Here is a 19,746-nt window from a genome sequence, read left to right on the forward strand (position 1 = left end):
CGAAGGAAAGAGGCCACAAAAACCCGAGTTCTGATCTCTCTCTGTCTCTCTCTGTCTCTGTCTCTCTCTGTCTCTCTCTCTCTCTCTCTCTCTCTCTCTCTCTCTCTCTCTCCTCTCTACTCTGATGTCTTAGAATTCTGAACTATGCTTCTTGTTGACATGACCTCATGTTATTTGTTGTTTTGTGTTATATGTTCATGTGTTTGAACCCCGTCATGAGGGGCAATGGCCTATACTTGAATAAATTATCAGTATCCGTACCTCTCTCTCTCTCCAGTATCTCCATCATACTTCCCAGTTCCTGTTCTCTTTAAGCGCGTTGGGTTACGCTGCTGGACAGGCATCTGCTTGGCAGGTGTGGTGTAGCGTATATGGATTTGTCCGAGCGCAGTGACGCCTCCTTGAGCTACTGAAACTGAAACTGAAACTGTTCTGTTTAGTATAACTCCCCCGGGTACTGTGGCCCAGTGTATGTGTGTGTGTGTGTGTGTGTGTGTGTGTGAGACGGGTATTGACGGGGTTATTGAGTTGCTGCCAAAGGGGGCGGAGTGGAGCGTGGGGGGTGGGGGTGGGGTACTGGTGGCACCTCCCCAACTCTGCTGGTGTCTTTTCAGACTAGAAGGACAGGCACTTTTTTTTCCCCACCCTGTCACAGTCTGTTGCCATTCCATGTCTGTCAGTGCAGAACCTTGTCCGTCCTGGCTTTGTCCCATCCTTTTTTTTTTTTCTTCTGTGTCTATACTTGTCATGTCGCGTCGGTCTGTTTTTGTCGTATGTGCGTGTATGTGTGTGCGTGTGCGTGTGGTGTGTGTGTGTGTGTGGTTATTCAAGTTTTCATTTCATATTCCGCCATTTCAGATGCTGGGATGCCTTTGAACTCTTGTAGTGTAAATGCACATGGCATATACGTGCGTGAAACAGCATACGTGTAGGAGAGGTGTGTACTCTGTAATTGCATATATATGTAACTGGCTTTGAAGAAACAATATGAGACACACGAACCGATAACACTACCTTCGGGAAAAAAATAGATTCAGTTTTCTCTTCCTCTCAAAATCAAAAACACAGCCACACACATACACACAGACAGACACATGCGTAGACACACACACACATACACTCAGGCATACGCATACACAGAGACAGACAGACACATGAATACACTCTCTCTTTCACACGCCAGTTCTCAAAAACACGCGCGCGCGCGTACACACACAAACACACACACACACACGCACACACACACACACACACGCACACACACACACACATATACACTCTCTTATCTCATTCTGACACACACACGTCAGTACACACACACACACACACACACACACACACACACACACACACAGATATATATATATATATATATATATATATATATATATATATATTATATAGACAGATAGATAGATGCACACTGTCATAAACTCACACGCACACACTGACACACACACACACCTTCACACGCACACACAAGGCCGTAAGCGCGCGAGCGAACATACACTTACTCAGATAGACTCACACACACACACACTCTCTCTCTCTTCTGCCCCTCTCTCACAGACACACTCTCACACACACAAATACACGCACATACATCACACACACACACACACACACACACACACACACACATCTGCAGGGACGTAAACGCACCAGCCATATGTGCCCACACGAACGCCTAGGAAACCTGTCAGGCTGCGTTACCATGGGAACGGGCGTGGATGCTGACGTCAAAATTCTACGCCTGACGAAGAACCGGAATACAGTCACGGCATCTTCTGAACTGATTTTCATGAATTTCTCTCACTCTGTCTCTCTGTTTCTCTGTCTGTATGTCTGTCTCTGTCTGCCTGTCTCTCTGTCTGTCTCTGTCTCTGTGTCTCTGTCTCAGTCTCTCTGAAAAAACAACCATCACGTCTTCTGAACTGATTTTCATTATTCTTCCTGTATTTCTCTGACTTTCTGTCTGTCACTTTATATATCTCTCTTTCTCTCTCGCTCTGTCTGCCTCCCCCCCCCCACTCTCTCTCTCTGTGTCTGTGTCTGTCTCTGTGTCTCTCTCTGTCTGTGTCTGTCTGTCTGTCTGTCTCTCTCTCAGCCAACGGAATCGTGTGCGCTGTCTTAGAATGCCCCTGTGTTCGGCATGTTACAGCATCGTTTCGCCTAATGGCGCGCTGTAGTAGTGGAAGCATATTCATCTGAGGATTGTATCAATCTCAGGTGTGTGTGTCTATGTCTGTGTGTCAATGTGCGCGTGGCGTGTGTGTGTGTGTGTGTGTGTGTGTGTGTGTGTTTTCCTTCCTTCTTATCACCCACTACCCCCACCCCCCAGCCCCCTCAACCCCCCTTCAGTCCTGCGCTGAATACATTTTTGCTCTTATTTATGATAATTATGAACTGTCAGCCTAAGTTCTACAAATTAAAAAAAAAAAAAATTCTTTAATTCAAGCTGAGAAGTTGACGTTACTTCGACATATTCTGTTAAGGTGCAAACTGGACGCGACGTAAGGGTATCCTAAGATCTTTTGGGATCACTTGTGATTTCTGTACGCGCGTTTTAGTTTGCTCCTCGCTTGCTGCGGATCAATCAACGACATCAGAAATGTTTGAAGGGCATGCCATTGTTGGCGCGCTTTTTCAGCCAAGAATATTTCGTCACCCAGCAACATATTGCTGTTCAAGTTGGGGATTACAAGAATTGAAATCCGAATATTCAATCAGGGGGGAAAAGACTATCGAGAACTTTAACTTAAGAAAAGATCTGTCGCTTTTAGACTATTTACATTGGGAGGGAAAGCAGAAGTTTATAGGGATAAGCAGATTACGTCGTCTACATGTTCACTTGACAATTACAAATTACTTGAAATTTACTAGCGCTGTGTATTTTTATGCTCGATTTCTGTTTAAAGATGTTTGCTCTGCTTAGTTGAGTGAATGTTTGAGCGCAAGCAAAGCGCACAAAGATATCTGGCGACAGTAGTCTGTGGCGACAGACCATTCTGGGGCGACAGGGTGGTTCTAGATCGTGGCGACAGTGTAGTTATAGATTGTGGCGACAGATAGGGGGGTTGTAGTGTGTGACGACAGATAGGATGGTTGTAGTGTGTGACGACAGATAGGGTGGTTGAAGTGTGTGACGAAATAGACATGGTGGTTGTAGTGTGTGACGACAGACAGGGTGGTTGTAGTGTGTGACGACAGACAGGGTGGTTGTAGTGTGTGACGACAGACAGGGTGGTTGTAGTGTGTGACGACAGATAGGGTGGTTGAAGTGTGTGACGACAGATAGGGTGGTTGTAGTGTGTGACGACAGACAGGGTGGTTGTAGTGTGTGACGACAGACAGGGTGGTTGTAGTGTGTGACGACAGACAGGGTGGTTGTAGTGTGTGACGACAGACAGGGTGGTTGTAGTGTGTGACGACAGATAGGGTGGTTGAAGTGTGTGACCACAGATAGGGTGGTTGTAGTGTGTGACGACAGACAGGGTGGTTGTAGTGTGTGACGACAGATAGGGTGGTTGAAGTGTGTGACCACAGATAGGGTGGTTGTAGTGTGTGACGACAGATAGGGTGGTTGAAGTGTGTGACGACACATAGGTGTGTGACGACAGACAGGGTGGTTGTGTGTGACGACAGACAGGGTGGTTGTAGTGTGTGACGACAGATAGGGGGGTTGTAGTGTGTGACGACAGATGGGGAGGTTGTAGTGTGTGACGACAGATGGGGAGGTTGTAGTGTGTGACGACAGATGGGGAGGTTGTAGTGTGTGACGACAGATAGGGGGGTTGTAGTGTGTGACGACAGATGGGGAGGTTGTAGTGTGTGACGACAGATGGGGAGGTTGTAGTGCGTGACGACAGACAGTGTGGTTGTAGTGTGTGACGACAGATAGGGTGGTTGTAGTATGTGAGGATAGATAGGGGGGTTGTAGTGCGTGACGACAGACAGGGTGGTTGAAGTGTGTGACGACAGATGGGGAGGTTGTAGTGTGTGACGACAGACAGGGTGGTTGTAGTGTGTGACGACAGATAGGGTGGTTGTAGTGTGTGACGACAGATAGGGTGGTTGAAGTGTGTGACGACAGACAGGGTGGTTGTAGTGTGTTACGACAGACAGGGTGGTTCTAGTGTGTGGCGACAGATGGGGAGGTTGTAGTGCGTGACGTCAGACAGTGTGGTTGCAGTGTGTGACGACAGACAGTGTGGTTATAGTGCGTGACGACAGACAGGGTGGTTGTAGTGTGTGACGACATACACAGGATGGTTGTAGTGTGTGACGACAGATAGGGGGGTTGTAGTGTGTGACGACAGATAGGGTGGTTGTAGTGTGTGACGACAGATAGGGTGGTTGTAGTGTGTGACGACAGACAGGGTGGTTGTAGTGTGTGACGACAGATAGGGTGGTTGAAGTGTGTGACGACAGATAGGGTGGTTGAAGTGTGTGACGACAGACAGGGTGGTTGTAGTGTGTGACGACAGATAGGGTGGTTGAAGTGTGTGACGACAGACAGGGTGGTTGTAGTGTGTGACGACAGATGGGGAGGTTGTAGTGCGTGACGACAGATAGGGTGGTTCTAGTGTGTGACGACAGATGGGGAGGTTGTAGTGTGTGACGACAGATAGGGGGGTTGTAGTGTGTGACGACAGAAAGGGGGGTTCTAGTGTGTGACAACAGATAGGGAGGTTGTAGTGCGTGACGACAGACAGGGTGGTTGTAGTGTGTGACGACAGACGGGGAGGTTGTAGTGCGTGACAACAGATAGGGTGGTTGTAGTGTGTGACGACAGATGGGGTGGTTGTAGTTTGTGACGACAGATAGGGGGGTTGTAGTGTGTGACGACAGATAGGGGGGTTCTAGTGTGTGACGACAGATAGGGGGGTTGTAGTGCGTGACGACAGATAGGGAGGTTGTAGTGCGTGACGACAGACAGTGTGGTTGTAGTGCGTGACGACAGACAGGGGGGTTGTAGTGCGTGACGACAGATAGGGTGGTTGTAGTGTGTGACGACAGATAGGGTGGTTGAAGTGTGTGACGACAGATAGGGTGGTTGTAGTGTATGACGACAGATAGGGTGGTTGAAGTGTGTGACGACAGATAGGGTGGTTGAAGTGTGTGACGACAGACAGGGTGGTTGTAGTGTGTTACGACAGACAGGGTGGTTCTAGTGTGTGGCGACAGATGGGGAGGTTGTAGTCCGTGACGACAGATAGGGAGGTTGTAGTGTGTGACGACAGACAGGGTGGTTGTAGTGTGTGACGACAGATAGGGTGGTTGAAGTGTGTGACGACAGATGGGGAGGTTGTAGTGTGTGACGACAGACAGTGTGGTTGTAGTGTGTGACGACAGATAGGGTGGTTGTAGTATGTGAGGATAGATAGGGGGGTTGTAGTGCGTGACGATAGACAGGGTGGTTGTAGTGTGTGACGACAGATGGGGAGGTTGTAGTGTGTGACGACAGATGGGGAGGTTGTAGTGTGTGACGACAGACAGGGTGGTTGTAGTGTGTGACGACAGATAGGGTGGTTGAAGTGTGTGACGACAGATAGGGTGGTTGTAGTGTGTGACGACAGATAGGGTGGTTGAAGTGTGTGACGACAGACAGGGTGGTTGTAGTGTGTGACGACAGATAGGGTGGTTCTAGTGTGTGACGACAGATGGGGAGGTTGTAGTGCGTGACGACAGACAGTGTGGTTGTAGTGTGTGACGACAGATAGGGTGGTTGTAGTGTGTGACGACAGATAGGGGGGTTGTAGTGCGTGACGACAGATAGGGAGGTTGTAGTGCGTGACGACAGACAGTGTGGTTGTAGTGCGTGACGACAGACAGTGTGGTTGTAGTGTGTGACGACAGACAGGGTGTTGTAGTATGTGACGACAGATAGGGGGTTGTAGTGCGTGACGACAGATAGGGTGGTTGAAGTGTGTGACGACAGATAGGGTGGTTGAAGTGTGTGACGACATACACAGGATGGTTGTAGTGTGTGACGACAGACAGGGTGGTTGTTGTGTATGACGACATACACAGGATGGTTGTAGTGCGTGGCGACAGATAGTGTGGTTGTAGTGTGTGACGACATACACAGGATGGTTGTAGTGTGTGACGACAGATAGGGTGGTTGTAGTGTGTGACGACAGATAGGGTGGTTGAAGTGTGTGGCGATAGACAGGGTGGTTGTAGTGTGTGACGACAGACAGGGTGGTTGTAGTGTGTGACGACAGACAGGGTGGTTGTAGTGCGTGACGACAGATAGGGTGGTTGTAGTGCGTGACGACAGACAGGGGGGTTGTAGTGCGTGACGACAGACAGGGTGGTTGTAGTGCGTGACGACAGATAGTGTGGTTGTAGTGTGTGACGACAGATAGCGTGGTTGAAGTGTGTGACGACAGATAGGGTGGTTGAAGTGTGTGACGACAGACAGGGTGGTTGTAGTGTATGACGACAGATAGGGTGGTTGTAGCGTGTGACGACAGATAGGGTTGTTGTAGTGTGTGACGACAGATAGGGTTGTTGTAGTGCTTGACGACAGATAGGGTGGTTGTAGTGTGTGACGACAGACAGTGTGGTTTTAGTGTGTGACGACAGTTAGGGTGGTTGTAGTGTGTGACGACAGACAGGGTGGTTGAAGTGTATGGCGATAGATAGGGTGGTTGTAGTGTGTGACGACAGATAGGGTGGTTGTAGTGTGTGACGACAGACAGGGTGGTTGAAGTGTATGGCGATAGATAGGGTGGTTGTAGTGTGTGACGACAGATAGGGTGGTTGTAGTGTGTGACGACAGACAGGGTGGTTGTAGTGTGTGACGACAGATAGGGTGGTTGAAGTGTGTGACGACAGATAGGGTGGTTCTAGTGTGTGACGACAGATGGGGAGGTTGTAGTGTGTGACGACAGACAGGGTGGTTGTAGTGTGTGACGACATACACAGGATGGTTGTAGTGTGTGACGACAGATAGGGTGGTTGAAGTGTGTGACGACAGATAGGCTGGTTGTAGTGTGTAACGACAGATAGGGTGGTTGTAGTGTGTGACGACAGACAGGGTGGTTGAAGTGTATGGCGATAGATAGTGTGGTTGTAGTGTGTGACGACAGACAGGGTGGTTGAAGTGTATGGCGATAGATAGGGTGGTTGTAGTGTGTGACTACAGATAGGGTGGTTGTAGTGTGTGACGACGGACAGGGTGGTTGATGTGTATGGCGATAGATAGGGTGGTTGTAGTGTGTGACGACAGACAGGGTGGTTGAAGTGTATGGCGATAGATAGTGTGGTTGTAGTGTGTGACGACAGACAGGGTGGTTGAAGTGTATGGCGATAGATAGGGTGGTTGTAGTGTGTGACTACAGATAGGGTGGTTGTAGTGTGTGACGACAGACAGGGTGGTTGAAGTGTATGGCGATAGATAGGGTGGTTGTAGTGTGTGACGGCAGACAGGGTGGTTGTAGTGTGTGACGACAGATAGGGTGGTTGAAGTGTGTGACGATAGACAGGTGGTTGTAGTGTGTGACGACAGACAGGGTGTTTGTAGTGTGTGTCGACAAGACAGGGGGTTGTAGTGTGTGATGACATAGGGTGGTTATAGTGTGTGACGACAGACAGGGTGGTTGTAGTGTGTGACGACAGATAGGGTGGTTGTAGTGTGTGATGACACAGACAGGGTGGTTGTAGTGTGTGACGACAGATAGGGTGGTTGTAGTGTGTGACGACAGATAGGGTTGTTGAAGTGTGTGACGATAGACAGGTGGTTGTAGTGTGTGACGACAGACAGGGTGTTTGTAGTGTGTTTCAACATAGACAGGGGGTTGTAGTGTGTGATGACATAGACAGGGTGGTTATAGTGTGTGACGACAGACAGGGTGGTTGTAGTGTGTGACGACAGACAGGGTGGTTGTAGTGTGTGACGACAGACAGGGTGGTTGTAGTGTGTGACGACAGACAGGGTGGTTGTAGTGTGTGACGACATAGACAGAGGGTTGTAGTGTGTGATGACACAGACAGGGTGGTTGTAGTGTGTGACGACAGACAGGGTGGTTGTAGTGTGTGACGACATAGACAGAGGGTTGTAGTGTGTGATGACACAGACAGGGTGGTTGTAGTGTGTGACGACAGACAGGGTGGTTGTAGTGTGTGACGACAGACAGGGTGGTTGTAGTGTGTGACGACATAGAGGGTTGTAGTGTGTGACGACAGACAGGGTGGTTGTAGTGTGTGATGACATAGACAGAGGGTTGTAGTGTGTGATGACACAGACAGGGTGGTTGTAGTGTGTGACGACAGACAGGGTGGTTGTAGTGTGTGACGACATAGACAGGGTGGTTGTAGTGTGTGACGACAGACAGGGTGGTTGTAGTGTGTGACGACATAGAGGGTTGTAGTGTGTGATGCCACAGACAGGGTGGTTGTAGTGTGTGACGACAGACAGGGTGGTTGTTGTTTGTGACGACAGACAGGGTGGTTGTTGTTTGTGACGACAGACAGGGTGGTTTCTGTGTGAGCATGTGTTCACACTGAATTGGTGTTCTCGTTTGAATGTGGGACCATGTTTGGAATTTGTGTTGTTCTGCGGAGGTAATGCACGTGTCTCCTTTTTGTCAGCAATACTTTCTTTCAGACAAATGATGCACCATTGTATGGCTACAGACAGATGATGTGTGGGACCTTGTCTGGCCGCCTTCTGCCTCAAGGCTCATCCTGTGCCCTCCCATTTCCCGTCACATTTACATCTCCTGTCGCCCTATCTCTTTTCCTTTCCATATCCGTTCTCCAGCTACCCCCTACCCACCTCTCGCCCCGTTTGCCTCTCTGCTTCTGCGAGTCTCTTCATTCTCTCTCTCTCTCTCTCTCTCTCTCTCTCTCTCTCTCCCCCCTCCCTCGCTCTCTCTCTCTCTCTCCCTCTCTCTGTCCGTCTCTCGCATTACATCACCTCTCGTTAGAGGTGGTAGATTATGTTACTTCTGCAGGGACGACCTCTCCAAAATAGCCCGAGCTGTGTCTGTGTGCGCTAATTTATCCTCGTTCCCACCCCCATCCCCATCCAGCCCTTCTTCTTCTTTTTTTTTTTCAATACTCCTCCTCTCCCCCCCCCTCCCCCCGCACCCCCCCCCAACCCCCTTCCTCTCTCTCTCTCAGGTTCTGTTTCCCCTCCATTGCAATCCACACACATGGTTGCAGTGAAACGACTACTCTCTCTCTCTCTGTCTCCCTCTCTGAGACTTCCCCTTTCTATGCAATCCACACACGTGGTGCAGAGAAACGATTACTATCTCTCCCAGTCCCTCTCTCTCACTCTCTCTCTCTCTCTCTCTGTGTGTCTCTGAGGCTCTCTTCCCCTTCCCTTGCAATCCACACACATGGTGCCGAGAAACTCTCTCTCTCTCTCTCTGAGGCTCTTTTCTCCATCCCTTGCAATCCACCACACATGGTGCCGAGAAACGACTACTCTCTCTCTCTCTCTCTGAGGCTCTCTCTCTCTCTCTCTCTCTCTCTCCGAGGCTGTCTCTCCCCCCCTTCCCTTGCAAACCACACACATGGTGCAGAAAAACGACTACTCTCTGTCTGAGTCTCTCTCTCTCTCTCTCTCTCTGAGGCTGTCTCCCCGTGAGGCTCTCACTCTCTCTCTCTGAGGCTGTCCCCCCTTCCCTTGCAAACCACACACATGGCGAGAAATGATTACTCTCTCTCTCTCTCTCTCTCTCTGAGGCTCTTTTCTCCTTCTCTTGCAATCCACACACATGGTGCAGAGAAACGACTACTCTCTCTCTCTCTCTGAGGCTCTCTCTCTCTCTCTGTCTGAGGCTGTCTCCCCCCCCCCTTCCCTTGCAAACCACACACATGGCGAGAAATGATTACTCTCTCTCTCTCTGTCTGAGTCTCTCTCTCTCTCTCTCTCTCTCTCTCTCTCTCTCTCTCTCTCTCTCTCTCTCTCTCTCTCAGAGGCTCTCTCTGAGGCTCTCTCTCTCTCTCTCTGAGGCTCTCTCTCTCTCTCTCTCTCTGAGGCTCTCCCCCCACCCCCCTCGCTTCCCTTGCAAACCACACCCATGGTCCAGAGAAACGACCTCTCTCTCTCCCCTCCCCTCTCTCTCTTCGAGGTTCTCTACCCTCCCCGCCCTCTCCCCCCCCCGCCCCCCCCCCCCATTCCCTTGCCAACCACACACACAAGGTGCAGAGAAACGAGACTAGTCGGTGCTTCTTTTGTCAACCCCGATCGTGTGGCGGGCAAATTTATGCCCCGTCCGCCAGGGCGTCGTTGTTATTGCGACAGAGACCACTTTTTTCTTCTTCTTTTTTCCCCAGGACCGTCGCCAGTGAGTGAAGGGAGAGAGGGGCGGAGGACACTGTCGTGCCAGATCTCCTCCTCCTCCTCCTGAGAACGGTGCTTCTGCTGCGACATTGCTACGGCACTGACGGTGGTGGTGGTGGAGGGGTGGGTGGACATTATTGACCCGATCACACCCCCTTCCCCCCCCCCCCCCCCCCCCCCCCCCCCCCCACACCCCGCCAAAAAAAAGGGTGTTATTTTGCAAGATGGTCAAAAGCGAGCAAGTGGCAGGATATTGGTGTTGTGCGCATTCGTTCAGCCGCTGGTCTGGGTTGTGTTGCGCCTTTTTAGTGACAGAGATGTGATTTTATGTGGTTTTTCCGAATGGAGGAGAGACGTGTGGTGGCAAAAGAAAGTGTGCACCAATAAAACCTGCAGGGTAAAAAAAGAAAAGAAAGAAAAAAAAGACAAAAAGAAAGACACGACCATGTTGCTTTTGGTGATTCCCGGTGACCGTCGTGACATTTAGTAGCGTCTGGACTGTAGGTCGCGTGTGTATGTGTGTGTGTGTGTCTGTGTCTGTCTGTCTGTCTGTCTGCGTGTGTGTCTGTGCCGCTGTGTCTGTAAGTGTCTGTGTGTCGGTATGTGTGTCTGTGTCTGTGTGGTGATGTAGGGGGAGAAAAGGGTAAGGTGGTGAGGGTGGTGAGGGGGCTCCGTTAAATTCGAGATACATTGTCAGTTGTGATAATTTGGAAACGTTATCCCTGTCTATGTGTTCATGTGTTTCGGTGTGTGTGTGTGTGTGTGTGTGTTTATTACACCATGCCATATAACGTGTTGTTTAAGTTACATCACCGTTTCGAAATACAATATTTGCAATACTCAGCATAATCTAGACTGTGTATCACCAAATCCTGTCAGTAAAATCGCTGACTTTGGTGATAACGTTTTATCATCGTCGTTTTCTCATTCTCATGACGCTATCTTGCACCACTGTTTCTGAAGCCTTTTATTCCTATTTACTTTGCCCTCTGGTTCCAACCAAACAGATATCCATAAAATTTACATGAGGGCGGAGATGTGTCTGGGTGGGTGTTCGGCTGTCACTGCTGATGCGCAGTCTGGTGAATTAATTATTCTACGCGCGCGCTCGCGCGCGCACACACACACACACACACACACACACGTTCACACTCACACACACACACACACACACACACACACACACACACACACACACACTGCAAAGAGAGAGAGAGAGACAGGGACACACAGAGAAAACAAAATTTGATGTGCACATACATCTGCACGATCGAGAAGAAAATATTTTGAAAAAAAATTCCTTCCTCCTCCCTCCCTCCCTCCCTCTCTCCTCCCCCCCTCTCTCTCTCTAATACACACGCACGCGTGCACGAACGCACACACGCACGCACGCACACTTAGGTTTAGATTTTAGATTTGGACACAGCTGGGACTGCAGGGGGAGAAACATAAAACACAGTCCTTTTGCGCACCTCTCCCCCCTCTCCGCCCCGCTCGCTCTCTCTCTGTCTCTGATGTTCACATTATTCAGATGTGGGCCTTGGGGGCAAGATGTGATGTGTCGTGCTCAGCCAGTATTGACAATCAGTAGTGATTCACAAAGAGAGCAGAGCACAACGTGTTAGTGCGAGAGAGGAGAGACTTAGGACCGGGTCCGCAGGTTGTGAAATTTGGAGTGCATGCATGTGTTGTGTTTCTTTAAAAAAAAAAAAAAAAAAAAAAAAAAAAAAAAAGAATTGGGCAAGTTTCTGCGTTACATATCTGAAATTATTGCATATCCTAATTTGTTTGTGTTTCTGTGCATGTTTTTTTTGGGGGGGGTCTCTTGGTTTCGAAGTATCTTTCCAATTCGTAAATAGGTATGTTTGTGGCAGTGGTTGGCAAGACTCACACGCCCCCCCCCCCCCCCCCCCCCCCCCCCCCCCCCCCCCCCCGCCTCCCCCCGTCTCTCTGTCTCTCTCCCTCCCACGCGCGCGCGCACACACACACACACACACACACACACACACTAAAAAAAAAACACAGTGTCGGCTCCCATGCATCTCAATGTTTGCACTCTGTGCTGTGTGTACGTGACGTGGGAACAGAATGGGAGAGAGAGAGAGAGAGAACAGATGAAAGAAGGTGTTGACTGACATGTCAACCCCACTGACTGGGCTTCAAACTGACGCCGGATCCAGTTTATGTCAAACAGTCTTCATCACAGTGTCAGAAGCAACTGGTTGCTGAGTGAGGGTTGGCGGTGGTGTGTGTGTGTGTGTGTGTGTGAGTGTGTTTGCGTGCATACATGTGTGTGTGTGTGTGTGTGTGTGTGCCTGCTTGTTTTGAAGCGGAGGCATTAGTTGTCCATCAGTCAGGCCGGGGAGGACAGAAAGCCCCGCGCGTGGTAACATCACCTCGCGGAGGCCAGTGTCCCCTGGGTGCTGACTGGCTTGGTGATGATGAAAGAGACAGAGATGAGGGAGTAGCGGACCAGGTTATTGATGAGCGCCGGCACGTAGCTGTCCGGCCCCTCTCTTTGGGGGGGAGTCCTGACGTCAGTCCTGCAGTTAAAACTGTTGTCATACTGGCCGCCCGGTTCCTCTCAGTGTCAGAGCACAGACCTTGAAATTGTCATCATGACAATGCTCGGTTTGAATGTTCATGATTATTGTCATATTCCCACCGCCTCTATCACAACAGGTGTCGTTCACAGCTGAGCTGTTTGCTTCCCTGGCGTTGATTTCAGTTCCGTATTGGATTGACAGATCACATTCCGTCTGTATTCAACTGTGGGGTCACATTAGAACGCGTACAACAACTATTGACATGTACGAATAACAAGATAACAGTGGACATGGAACAGTGTCATTAACGTTAGATTTGCTCCACGGTTAACGAACGGAGGAAAAAAAATGTGTGCCTCATCACAGGCCTGACGGCGCCCTGCCAGAGTGCTAATTAGGTTATGAAAAGCACAGCTGGACACTGGAATCACAACTGGGGACCTCATGATGAAGTTTCGTGTTCCGTAAATGACTTCTCCCGCTGCATATGTTGCTGGTGCTTTGTGAAAGTGTGAGAATGGAAACTGGTGTGGTGCTGGTGGTGTATACATACACACACGTTGGAAAGGTATGAAGTACACGGCATTATTGTAATAAACCTTATCGCTGCTTGAGGTGGGCTGCTTGGCTGGTTTTCAGTCACGACCCGCATACCTGCTCCCAATGTCATATTCAGACTGGTGGGACACTGGCGTGTGCTTTACATGCTTGTCAATCGGCCAATAATTTTATTATTTATTTTATTTTTCAAAATTAATTTCTGTTGATATTTAAAGCCACATCAACGATTCAAAAATATTATCGCCAGTGCTTTGTGTATCACAAGTGGAGGTTGAACAGACGTGGCTGAATGACTACGGTGTTGGTGCATGCAAGGTGCAGAGAATGGAGACAAGCGTGTGTGTGTTGTAGACAACGTGTCGAGTGTTCAGCGGGAATGTGAACGACGTTCCTCCGGGAAAGAAGTCCACTCAAGTGAATGGTGTGGTGAGCAATTCAAACAAACTTTGACATAGGCAAGGCGGTGTGCGATAATCTTTTTTTTCTTTGGCTCGTGGCTCAACAAAGACCATAGATTTTTCTCCATTCATTCTGGTGACAAACGTATCCCGAAAGGCCTTTTTTTTTTTTACCCCCCTTTGAATGGACGCTCTAAACGGGTGCTGATATTATGATCTCGGTGTTGAAAAGGGATTTCATGAACACAGACATAGTTAGACAGTTGTTGGTTAAATTTATACTGTCACAAAAAAGATATTCGAATATTACTCTCGCATGTGAAACGTTCGCTTGTTCTCATTGAGACAAACGCACTTCCTAAATGTCTCAAGGTGCGTATCTTTTATGCACAGCCTTCAGGTTCTTCGAGACACAGATATAAGAGAACGACTCAGAATGTAGACGAGGGTCCTTTAAACTTTTATTTTAGAAGTTGTAGATGTCAACAATAGTTGAGTGGGTTTTTGTGTTGTTGTTTTTTTGTGGGTTTTTTTTGTTTGTTTGTTTTTCTATTGAATACAACTTTACTTACCTAAAGATACGACAATAGAAAATAAACAAATAAAATAATAGTAATAACAATTTTAGGGGTTTCACAAGTGTATAGGCGCTGCAGCACTGGTTCATGAACCAGCCAAGGTGGTCGTCGGTCAGTGCAAAGTCTTCGCACAGTCTGGTATACTGAGCAACATTGACTGAAAAACACACCCAGCCCACAAAGGAACCGGTGCGAAAAGACAGAAGAAGGAGGACAGTGCCGAAATGGACAGGGTGAAAACAGCAGACAACGGGCGTGACGCCCCACCCTGCCTCGCCGGAAGCTGCCGTGAAGAAGGCAACCCCCCGACCCCTCAGCAGAGTAGCAGACGTGTGACCGACTGCTGTCAGGACCAGTGCAGTGCTCTGGACTCCGGAACGAAGGAGCTCCGGGCACCGGACTATCGGCTGCGTCTGAAGAGGACGGCAAAGCACAAGTGTGAGGAAGAAGGGGAGGTAGGGGACGCTTGGTCAGCCAGTTACCCGCGCTCTGGGGAAAGCTGCGCGTCAGACAGACTGCCCTGCCTCCAGGAGCAGGCCCACCCGGATGGCAGAACGCACCCGGACACGCCGTACCCGTCTGCCGACATGACACAGCCGCACTTCCACAGGTCCTACCCTAAGGATCAGCCCATCCCGAAGGATACCCGGAAGCGAGTGGGTGGGACGTTCGGACTGGAAGCGGAAGAAGAAGGGGATGCACCCGGATTGAGGGTGACCCCTGAGACGGACCCCTCCGCCTTGTGGCGACAGAACAGCCTGGGCTCCAACCTCACCCGGCGCCGCTGTGTCGTCCGTCTGGATGGTCACCGCTACACCATAGGTTGGGCTTGTTTGTTTGTTGTGTGTGTGTATGTGTGTGTGTGTGTGTGTGTGTGTGTGTGTGTTTGGATGTATGTGTAGTGTTCTTTTTCGCGCGTGTTTGCATGCGAAGTGTACTTTCATTTTTCATGTACATGATACTGAACGATTATGTGCATGTGTGGGTTGGTGGACATTTTTTGTGCTCTCTCTCTCTCTCTCTCTCTCTCTCTCTCTCTCTCTCCTTGTCTATGCATTTCTTTCTCTCTGCCCCCCAGACCCCCCCCCCACCCCCACCCCCTTTCTCTCTGCTTCTGCCTGCCTGCCTGTCTGTCTCTGTTTCTCCTTTTCTCTATGTGTGTGTGTCTCCGTCTTTCACTGTGTGTACTCCGCTCTCTTTGATTCCTAAATGTGTGTACTGATACGTCAATGTGAAGCGTCAACTGTGTATACATGATCGATTTAATGCCATATAAATTTGAATTGCTGTGTGTGTGTGTGTGTGTGTGTGTGTGTGTGTGTGTGTGTATAGTCGTGTGTGTTTTCGTGAACAGTTGTAAACAAAACTATACGTCAATGTCATTAACACAGCAGAAAGAGGGGAGATATTGTGGCCGAGAAAGGTCACCACTGTACAATATACTGAGCCAAGAGAAAGGTGGTGTGGTGTGGAGACTACTATTGGTGAACAAGTTGGCTCAACTCAGAGCAGAAAGAAGAGGTGTGGTGTGTAGATCACCATTATAATAATAATCGTATTTATATAGCGCTGGATCTTGTGCAGAGACAAATCAAAGCGCTTTCGCACCAGTCATTCACACGCATGCATAACTCTAAAACTGTAGAAACTAAAGACAAGGAAGGGCAGGCAAGGGAAGCTATCTTGGGAAGAGGTGGGTTTTAAGGCCAGACTTGAAAGAGCTGAGTGTGGAGACTTGACGAAGCGAAAGAGGAAGTTCATTCCAATCGCAAGGTCCAGAAACAGAGAAAGAACGGCGGCCAACAGTCGAGTTTTTTAATCTGGGTATGCGTAAACAGAGTGGATCCGAAGCCGATCGTAGTGAGTGGATGGAGTGTAGAGGTGAAGGCAGCCGCAGAGATAGGAAGGGGCAATTTTGTGAATGCATCTATAACATAGAGTGCTGATCTTGTACTTTATTCGGTATGAGACAGGGAGCCAGTGGAGATGTTGCAAAAGAGGAGTGATGTGCTCAGATCTTTTCTTTCTGAGGACGAGTCGGGCAGCAGAGTTTTGTATACGCTGAAGGGACTGAAGGGACATTATGCAAAGAGGTGGCTCAAAACAGAACAGAAAGAAGGATTGGGTATTCTGGTGTGGTGAATATCACCACGGTACAAAAAATAAACATTGCTGCACACAGCGCGCAGAAAGCAGGGATATATTGCCGTGTGAAGATAACCACTTTTAATAAGGTTGCTTTACGCATAGATCAGGAAAAGGGAAAGTAGTGTGGTGTCAAGATCACCACTGTGCAATGTAGGAGGCTCAAAACGGAGCAATAAGAGGGGTATTGTGCTGTGAAGCAAACAACTGGATTTTCTCACGTACGGCATTGTGCAACAGTGTGCAAACATTCTGTAAGAAGCAGCAGGCTGAGGTCGCGCTCAGAAGATGTGATTTGTGCGTTCGTGTTTGTGTGTGTGTGTGTGTGTGTGTGTGTGTGCGCGCGCGCGCGCGTGTGTCTGTCTGTGAGGTTGTGTGAAGGAGTGTGTGTGTCCATATATGTATGTAAAAGTGTGTATGTGTGTGTGTGTGTGTGTGTGTGTGTGTGTGTGTGTGTGTGAGAGAGAATATCTGATTTTCCTCTCGGTGGACATATTGGTTCACGTGTCACAGGTTCTTTTCTCTGTCTCTGTCTCTCTATACATACATTTATGTATATATCACAAAATACACAGCTGTCCTTCATGTATATACATTCACACATGTGTTTGTATATCTGCATTTCACTACACGCGTTCAAAGGCAGCCCAGCGTTTGAAAAGAGGAGGCGTGCTTTCATGCCCTAACGTGAGGTTTTATCGTCTGAATGGAGGAGGTCGGGAGTTGGTGTGTGGGGGTGCGAGGGTGTGTGTGTGTGGGTGTGTGGGGGGGGGGGGAGGGGGAAGGGCTTGGGGGTGGGGGGGGGATTAGGGGTCGATACCTTCGCAGGTTGTGACGTTTTGTGAACAGGCCCCTTGGGCTCGGCTTTTGTCAGGTGAAAACATTTTCGGGCAGGAGGGACAACGTAGGCTGACAATGTTGAGAATGAGCGTGTGTGAGCAGGTTTACAGATGAGGTCTTCGTGTTGTTGTTTGTTTGTTGTTTGTTTGGTTGGTTTTCTTGCCACGAAGCATTTTTTCCGCTATTGATAGGTGTTTGTTAGTGTGTATATTTGCGCATGTGCATACGTGCGTGTGTGTGTGTGTGTTTGTAGATGTATGTGTGTGTGTTGGCGAACACGGTTGCTTGCGTGTGTTTATGAGCTTACGTGCAGGTATTCGCGCGACGTTTTAGTGTGTCTATGAGTGAGTGAGTGAGCTCACATTCCTGCTGCTCGAAAGGCTAATTAACTGACATGTGCTGCATGTTCGATTTTTGTTTGTTTTTCTTGCCACGAAAGTTCTTCATCGCTGTTGATAGATGTTTGTTAGTGTGTGTTTATGCGTATGTGCGTGCGTTAGTGTGTGCGGGCGCGTGCGTGTCTGTGTGCAGGTATTCGCGCGCGTTTTAGTGTGTCTGTGAGTGAGTGCACACGAGCCCATTCCTGCTGCACTAAAGGCTAATTAACTGACTGACATGAGCTGTGAAAGTTCAGTGCTGTGACACAGTGGCACTCGCCTTGTTTTGCTCTCAGTCTCCATCCCCGAACATTGTCCCGGCCTCTGCAGGCTGTGTCTGTCCACACTGGCACTAATGAGGGAGAACCTTTCCTGAGGGTGTTAGTTCCTCCGCCGCCTCCATTGGTCGGCAGTCATGTCCGCTGTCAGTAGTGCTTTGTGCACAGTCGGTCAGTCAGTCAGTCAGTCGGGGTGGGTGGGTGCTTCCGTTTCATTTTCAGCCTCTGAAGGAGGCGTCACTGGGCAAGGACAAATCCATGTAGGCTGCACTGCTTCTGCGGGGTAGATGTCCGACAGCAGCATAACCTAACGCGCTCGTCAGGCCTTGGGTGCATGTGTGTGTGTGTGTGTGTGTGTGAATGGAGTTCTTCTACAGAATTTTGCCTAAGGAGAACACTTGTTGCTGCACACGAGGACCTCGGTTTATCGTCCCATCCGAATGACTAGACGCTCAGGTTTATCTTCCGGTCAAACTTGGGAGAAAGGGCGAGACGGGGAATCCAGTACATAACCTCACAGACACTGAATGGTTGCGCGGAATGGAAGAGATCGGGTAAGAAGACAGGACGATAATGGGTAAACGTATGGACGGACACATATGGCGCGCACACATACACATACACGCACGAGGACATAAACCCATTTTTCACCCATTGATGAGGAGAGTGTGACATTCGTTTTGCTGTGTCAGATTGAGGATCAGTAAGGACCACTGTTTGAAAAAGCAGTTACCTAGGTTGACATAATTTCCATGGAGAATCTGTCGACTCACTTGCAAAAAAGAATTTAATGCTGAGGGCTAATTTAATGCTGAGGGCTTTCTTCTGAAATGCTTAATTATACGTAGGGTTATGTGTTCTGCGGTTGTGTAGGTGCAATGGTGTCTATAATGTTTTTTTTGGGGGGAGGTAGGTATGTATGTGGGATGGCAAAGATTTACTTAAACCTTCTGATGTGAAGCAATGACCTGTACCTTCAGTAAACAACCCCCTCTCTCTTTCTCTGTCACCTGTCTAGCTCACCCCATCTCTCTCTCTCTCTCTCTCATTCTCACTACTTCTCTGTGTGTGTGTGTGTGTGTGGCGGGGGGGGGGGGGGTGCTGTCAGTATGTGTGTGTGGGTATGTATGTGTGTGCGCTCGCGCGCGAGCGTCAGTGTGTGTGTGCACGGGTGTGGGGGTGGGGGTGGGGGGGTTGGTTTCTTCATTATGTATACCCTTCTGCATGAAAACCTTTTCCTTTCATTTATGTGTGTGCTATTTGTAATAGATGTAGATTAGCGAGGACAGATTGGAAGAATAGGCTATGCCTAAAATCTTAATCCTTGAATAAAAACGTTTTGAGTTCTGAGTTCTGCTTCTCTGCCGCCCCCACGCCCTCCCCACGAGGTCCTCCCCGATCCTGTTCTTGTTCACTCTCTTCCGTGCACATGCACACACGATTAGTATGCTGCACGTTTGAAGGTCACGTCCCTGCGCATTCGTACGCACACATACACAGTCATGTACGCATAATGCATTGGTACATGCACGCACTCATTAATCAGACTCACACAGGTATGCGCATGTACTGTTTTTGCACGCGCACAGACAGAAACACACACACACACACACACACATACACACACACACACACACACACGTACGTTCAAGCAAGCAAGCACGCACTCACACACAACGCACGCACGCGCATGCACAAACACAGTCACACACACACACAC

The 19,746-nt window shown here is 49.1% G+C and overlaps 1 protein-coding gene across 4 annotated transcripts in view; it reads left to right on the forward strand.

The window, feature by feature from the left end:
• The window catches only part of LOC143292420 (dual specificity calcium/calmodulin-dependent 3',5'-cyclic nucleotide phosphodiesterase 1A-like), a 447,558-nt gene that overhangs the window by 94,236 nt on the left and 333,576 nt on the right, over positions 1 to 19,746 (forward strand). For 2 of the 4 annotated variants that reach the window (XM_076602673.1, XM_076602674.1), the window contains exon 1: positions 14,396 to 15,208. The exons of the other annotated variants lie outside the window; for them this stretch is intronic. In XM_076602673.1, the coding sequence (XP_076458788.1) occupies positions 14,611 to 15,208 (598 nt within the window). In that variant the 5' untranslated portion in view covers positions 14,396 to 14,610. Of the gene's footprint in view, positions 1 to 14,395; positions 15,209 to 19,746 lie in introns of those variants that run through there. 4 annotated transcript variants of the gene reach the window in all.

Source organism: Babylonia areolata, chromosome 18 (assembly GCF_041734735.1).
Source record: "Babylonia areolata isolate BAREFJ2019XMU chromosome 18, ASM4173473v1, whole genome shotgun sequence".
Classification (NCBI taxonomy): Eukaryota; Metazoa; Mollusca; class Gastropoda; order Neogastropoda; family Buccinidae; genus Babylonia; species Babylonia areolata.